Below are 7,180 nucleotides of genomic sequence, written 5' to 3'. Positions count from 1 at the left end.
ATAATTTGTGATGATAAAGAAAATGTGAATGACAGGAAAATATAGTTACTTATGGATGTAAAATATAAAATAATTTTAAGGTATTTTAGAAATTTTGATAAAAAGTGTTTTTACCAACTCTTATTTGCTAAACACATGAAGAATTTTTTTTCAATCCTACAACTCTTCTATTCAAATATATAACTACTTATTTTTTAAAATAAATTTTAATACTTTAAAAATTACTTTTTAATTTTTTTTTTAAGTGGATCCAAATGGATCGAAGTTTAAACAAAATAAAAAGGGCAATTGGGTAGAATATTGGGGACTGAAACCCGAGAGTGAGCTTTAACAACGCATTGGCTCTTTTCTTGTTCCAAATTCAAACCGAAGCAGTAGCAGTAGGGCCATTTTTAAAGCCTCAAAACTTTTTTCCTTCTTGCCGTTGTCGTACGGCAGAGGTTTTGTGCCCTAACGTACAACTGAGGATAGGGATCTCCGCAGCTTACAGGTATGAAATCTCGAAATTCAAACACTGTTTCATCTTCTGGTTTACCAAATTTTGCAAAGTATTTTACTTGTATTTGTGATGTGAGAATCAATAGAACGCCCATTGATGTGCATCTGTGAAGAGTTTTTAATATAAGTAAAGATCAATCTCTGTGTGTATGTGTATGGAAGAAAATGTGTTTACTTCGCTAATAATTTTTTCTTTATCTTACGTCAGTTTTCAGGCAGAAAGAAAAGTATTTCTTCCGTCTCGAGGATACTAGAAGTTGACTTCGAACACACTTAGGAGTTGTCAAATTTCTCACTGCTGATTTATTATAAAAGTTATTTATTTGGGTAAGTGGGGTGCAAGGACAGACGTATTGTTCATCAGCTTCATACCTGTCTCAGTTTTGAATATGATTGACATGACATGGCTTAGCGCCATGTTACTTGGAGCAGGATGCCTTGCTTTGGGTTATATTATTGGGATGCGACATTCTTCTCGCACTTTTCTCTCAAACAGAGCATCTGGTGATACCGAAACTTTAATTGATGGGAAAAAGAGAAAAGGGGCCAAGCAACCTTTTGAAGTAGAAAGGCTGGCTGAGATCCTTGAAGATTTTAAAATGGTTTCTCTCTTTTCCTCAATATTTATGTTAGTGTATAATGATACTAGATTTATAAGATTAAGGATAAATAATTATTGTGTTACTGTGTGCAGGTTTTAGTGGTCAGGAATGACTTGAAGATGGGAAAAGGGAAAATAGCTGCACAATGCAGGTAATTGAGTAATTCTTTCCTTAGCTATTTTAATTGCCTTTGCTGGTTTATAGGTATCTTTATGAGTTATTTATATAGTGGTCAGTGTAAGTGCATAAACAACAATAACATACCCATTGTAATCCCATATGCGTAGACCTAACCCTTGTGAAGGTAAAGAGACTCTTCCCGCAGCAAGCTCGTCTCAATTAAAGCATATCACAGCAGGTTTAGGAAAGTGAATAAAATACTGAAAAAGCCTGAATAAATTGGAAACAAACAGTATCAATAACAAATAATATGCTAACTAAAGTAGAGGCAACAGGTAATGATAAAATTAAAGAATAAGACAACAGGGGAGTAATAATAATATTAGTAAGAAAACTAGACAATGCTCAACTACCTACTAATCTTCTACCCTCTTTCTCTAAACCCTCTTATTTATGGTCATGTCCTTGGTAAGGAGAAGGAGCGTCATGCCATTTCTAATCACCTCTTTCTAATATTTTCCCCCCTACCTCTACATCTCCTCATACTTCTCATAGCCATCCTTTCACATCCAGTACATGTCCGAACCATCTCAACTTCACTCTTCCCGCAGCAAGCTCGTCTCAATTAAAGCATATCACAGCAGGTTTAGGAAAGTGAATAAAATACTGAAAAAGCCTGAATAAATTGGAAACAAACAGTATCAATAACAAATAATATGCTAACTAAAGTAGAGGCAACAGGTAATGATAAAATTAAAGAATAAGACAACAGGGGAGTAATAATAATATTAGTAAGAAAACTAGACAATGCTCAACTACCTACTAATCTTCTACCCTCTTTCTCTAAACCCTCTTATTTATGGTCATGTCCTTGGTAAGGAGAAGGAGCGTCATGCCATTTCTAATCACCTCTTTCTAATATTTTCCCCCCTACCTCTACATCTCCTCATACTTCTCATAGCCATCCTTTCACATCCAGTACATGTCCGAACCATCTCAACTTCACTTTCCTCATCTTGTCCACCACAAAGGTCACTCCTAACTTGTCTTAGTTATCATCATTTATAATTCCATCTCTCTTCATATGCCTACACATTCATCTCAACATTTCATCTTTTGGACGTGCAAGTTTTTGATCGGCCCATATAATATAACTGATCTAATAACCACTTTATTAAATATAACTTCGACGTTTGGTGGAACCTTTTTATCACATAAGACGGAAGATTCAAGGCTCCATTTAATCCACCCTGCTCTAATACAACATGTAGCATCATCGTCAATCTCTCCATTTCACTGGATTCAAAGTCGAACATATAATTTGATCTTTAGGTCAAAGTCAAGTATAGCCTATTATACCAAGCTTCTGAAATCATTTTATTTTGAAAATTTCTTTTCAAAAAAGTACTTCTGTTGAAAGGAATTGTGTTTGACTTGTGAATTAAAAAACTCTTTTGAGCTACAATAGTGTCTGATCATTCTTTTTAGAAGTGCTTCTAAGTGTAATTTTCTCAAAAACACTTTTCTAAAAAGTACCTTTAGGGAAAACTCTTCCTGAAATGTCAGCACACCCTTAGTTTTGTTGTATTTTTTAAACAATATTTTTTTTGAATTTTTCTACGTACCGATACAAATTGGTGTACCTACATTTGTTGGCTATATTCAACTAATTTTTTTGTAACTTTTGGTTGAACTGTTTTGTTGACTGGTTAGTCATGCAACTCTGGGTCTCTACAAGAAGCTTCATAATAGGGCACCAAAGGCTTTAAATAGGTAAATTTAGGACACATTTCAAGTTTTGTTGATATAGTAAGTGTTAGTCATGCTGATATTGTCTAGCAGATGGGAGATGTGTGGACAGGTGAAGGTGGTGGTGAAGATTGAAAGTGAAGATGATATGTTGGTTTTGCAAGTACGTATCGTTTATATATCGTCTCAGTTATGTAGGACATATCATGTCCCAATAAGTTATGTTTTTTCTTGAAATATATGTGGTTTACTCCGCAGAGTTGCTTGGTTGTAGTATATTTATTATTATTATTATCCAATCTTGTAGTCACTGTAGCTTTGTTTTTTGTCATGGGCTTTTGCCTTGTTTGTTGACTTTCGTGGTCTAGGTTTTTTCTTCACTTTTGATGGGTATGTGTGATTGCAGTTTTGTAGAAACAGTATTTTGGTTTACCAAAAACCAGGAGAAAAAACAAAAACGAAATTGCCATCCCTAATGCTTAGAATGTTCTCCTTCACTTTGATCTGCTCATTTGGTACTGCTTCAAAAGATCTCATGCTTGGCTTGATGCTTGTGACAAAGTTCCCATCCCTGATGCTGAGACTTCCCTCCTCTACTTTGATATGATATGCTTATGTGCTACTGCTGTAAAATTTCTCATGCTTGGATTGGTGCCAGAAAATTTTGTTTTCTGGGAGATCTTTGGGGACATGGAAATGCTCATTTCATTATTTCAAAGAGTAGATTTTTTTCCTTCTTTTTCTTTAATGTAATCCACAATAATTGATTCCAGTCTGTACCCCTACAAATGGTCTTCTATTTCTATTCTTTTGTTTAGTCCTAATTGTTTAATTTGCCGTGTACTACAATGCATGCTATTCTGGTTGGTCATTCTATGAATATTTCTCATTTGATCACAGGAAAGAGCAAAATCAATTAATATACCAACACACATTACAATAGATGCTGGGAGAACCCAAATTGCACCAAGTAAGTGAAATATTTTCATGATTTTTCAAAGTTTAATTTGATAGTAGTTTCAGTCATGCCGACATTATCATTCATGGAATCCGTAGTTGCTTTTGGTCATCCCTGCACGATCATATTTGGAAGGTGATCAGTAATGATGACCTATTGCATGAAGCTTTATCATCGGATGTTTCAGAACACCACCTTTAATTCCTTCAATTTCTAGTGCGACACTGGTATTCTCTAAGTATAAGATCAGATGACACTGTACTTCATCAAAAAAAGAAAAAAAAAGATCAGATGACTCTGTAGAGACATAAAACATTAAGCGGATCTATTTCTTATGCCTGCTTCTACGTATGATTCAGAAAGATTATATTTGGCTTTTATGGAGAGTTTCTTCAGCTTCTTTTCCACATTGCCTGTCTTCTTTCCTTTGTTTTCCACAAGAAAATTGTTTACCACCAAAAAAATTGCTAAGCTTTATTATTGTTTACTGATGCCAATGCCTACAAAATCTTTAAGTTGAACTTTTTAACACGTGTCTTTGCTTTACTATCAGTCTCATTTTCCATCTCTTTACACAAATGAGGACTGGTGGTTAAATAAAAGATGTTGTCTTGATTTCATTTCATATGTGGTCTATATCCTAAAGGAGCTTGTTACTTAAACCTGAAAGGTTGAAAATAGATGGTTTGTTTCAGTTGGTACAGGGGCAAGCTCATTGTTGATGGAGTTGGTACAGTCAGTGTATTCTTGCCTAAATTAATTGGAAAGGCACATATTTTTGTACTAGATATCTTTCCTGTTCAACCAATGTCTTACTTATATATAAGTACAAACATTAGGTGGTAAATAGACTGACATGTTACATGCATAGATCTTAGGACTATTGAGAGCCGTCATAATAACTTGAATACAACTCTGGAATGCATAAATATTTGTTCTATGTTAAATGCCTGTCAGAGTGTAAAGGGCATTTGTGATCATTTACTGCCTAGACAAGAGATTTTACTTGCCAATGAAATGATGCTGAAGACCTTAGGACCGACCACCAGACCGCAGGAAACAGGTATATTGACAAAGAGAAGAATATCACGCATACACTAATTCGTCACACTTCTGTTTTCCAATTGAATGATGCCGAAGTTTGTCCAAAATCAGTCACCTTCTGTTCAATGCTCCTTGCTGTATGTACTGTCTTAAAAAATTAACGTTTCTATCTACTCTAATATAATCAATCAGGCTTGGGAAAGAATAATATAATTTTGAACAACTGCATAGTAGGAAATTTTAATAGTTTGAATTTTATTTCACCATTACACTATCTCGTCTACTACGGATTTTACTGCAGCCAAGTTGCTTACTGACTCTTACCTGTGTTTATTATTTGCAGACTCGAGGACAGTGATGGCTATACTTGGTAGGTTTCCCAATCCTTAATAATAACCCACTTCGGGTACTAAACTATTTGGAGTACCAATATATGGCTCATCCCCGTAATCAATAGTACTCATTAGTATATTGGGCAGAAAGCCATGTTGTTTACTTTTCCTGGCACGTTCACGCCCACGCCAGTCAGGTATTGTTAACTCATTGTGTTGTGTCCATGTATGTGCAGGACCGGCTGACATGGTTGACAATGTAACTGGGGGATTGAAACTTTTGTAGTCACTTAATTCTAACGTTTTAAGGGCCTGCCTCTGCAGTCTGCAGTATGGAACAAGAATGAGAAAACACCATCAGAGGGAAGTTGGGAATTCAGCAATCACCCATGATAATGAAAACATTTGTTTAATCTCTATAACATTTCTATCATGCAATGCAGTTTTAATGCTCTACTTTTTCCCCATCTAAACTGCCTAGCCACATAAATTTACTCTGTTTAAGACTTTGATTTACAATATATAAATCTACTCTGCTTTATTTACAAAAAAAAAAAAAAAGAACCAACAATTTAGTTTTGACACGTATTTTTATAGGTGTGGGCTGATTTTTAGGGATCGGTAATTTGATATTTTACTTTTTGGAAAGGAGAAAGAGATAGTAGTGAATTATTGTGTCGGTAATTTTTGTGCGTACTTGTCGATTAATAAATTAAAAGAAAATAGACAAATGACTCACAACCTACTGTCTGACTTTATAGAAACACTTATACTTTACGGGGTGTCCTATTACCCTTGAAACATTACCCCTTGAACTATTTTAAACAATGTATATATCAATCTAAAATTGAATACCCACATTCATAACCTGGAGTGGTGCACACGAATCGCCAGCTAGCTATCAGGCATATATAATAAATCTAAACAAAACATTTTTTAGATCCTTCTTTCATCTTTATTCTATTTTACCTCTTCATTTAAAAAAAGAAACAATTCTAATCTATATATATACACAAATTGATCCTTCAAACTATAAATTTCCATAATACTTACCTTAAATCCTTCAAATGTTTCTAGGCTTTATTGATTTCTTAAAATTTTTTAAAAAAATAATATTGTTCTTAATTGTGTCAGTCAAATTTGTGTAAATCTGGGAGGTTTGTGAATGTAATTGGTTTTGGTGTATTGAATCTACACATTACTTGTTAATTGATTTCGAATTACGTGTGAAGATTTAAGCCATAAATAAAATATCCAACCGACCTATAAAGCTGTCCAAAAAAATTTGTGGGGTGTTGTGTTTGATTCTAAAAATGAAAATTTTCATTTTCAAATGCTAATTGTAGTGACTAAATTGAATTCTTTATGGGAATTCCATTGTTGAGTTCTTGAATTTGAAAATATCTAGATCAATTACTTTGAGTTAATTTTTTTTACAAATAAGGAGGAAATGCAAATTCACGGACAACCATTATTAAAGAGCTTCGAAGCTCAAGAACATTTTTTTTTGAATTTATCGATAAGTTCATCTTTTATGGTGATAACTTCTTCTTCACCGCCAGCTTGTTGATAAGTCTTTTTGTCAAATATTGGGATTCATCATCTATCATATATGGGAATGTTGGGACTGCTATCTTCTTCTCCCATAGAAGATTAGAAGTGAAAGTGAAAGGGGGTAATTTTTCTTATAGGAATAAGTAGATAAAAAAAAAACAAAAAGCATTCAATTTAATTATAATAAATATGTTTTTTTTACTTGTTTTTTTGCTTCGCACTCTCTCAATAGAGTGAAATGAACTCTCCATGCCTTGTCAGCACATGTCAGCATTTAAGGGGTTACTTGATCAGTTTTAAAGTGGTTCAAGGGGAATGATAGG

General features: G+C 34.0%; 1 protein-coding gene across 8 annotated transcripts; it reads left to right on the top strand.

Moving 5' to 3' along the window:
* Positions 1-272: 272 nt before the first annotated feature.
* On the top strand, positions 273-5,776 carry LOC101263501 (uncharacterized). Of its 8 annotated transcripts, none has more exons than XM_004252652.5 (9): positions 290-490; positions 707-825; positions 911-1,100; positions 1,193-1,251; positions 2,934-2,993; positions 3,063-3,132; positions 3,870-3,939; positions 5,315-5,341; positions 5,540-5,776. In XM_004252652.5, the coding sequence occupies exons 3-9, from the start codon at positions 915-917 to the stop codon at positions 5,587-5,589; spliced, it is 522 nt and encodes a 173-aa protein (XP_004252700.1). In that variant the 5' UTR covers positions 290-490; positions 707-825; positions 911-914; the 3' UTR covers positions 5,590-5,776. The 8 variants fall into 8 exon arrangements, with proteins under 8 accessions (XP_004252698.1, XP_025884355.1, XP_004252700.1 ...); XM_069292349.1 differs by having other exon boundaries at positions 298-490; positions 931-1,100; XM_026028569.2 differs by lacking the exon at positions 290-490 and adding an exon at positions 508-625.
* Positions 5,777-7,180: the final 1,404 nt, after the last annotated feature.

This window comes from Solanum lycopersicum, chromosome 12 (genome assembly GCF_036512215.1).
Source record: "Solanum lycopersicum chromosome 12, SLM_r2.1".
Classification (NCBI taxonomy): domain Eukaryota; kingdom Viridiplantae; phylum Streptophyta; class Magnoliopsida; order Solanales; family Solanaceae; genus Solanum; species Solanum lycopersicum.
The sequence above is the reverse complement of the archived record's forward strand: the minus strand, read 5'-3'. Positions and strand labels throughout refer to the sequence as shown.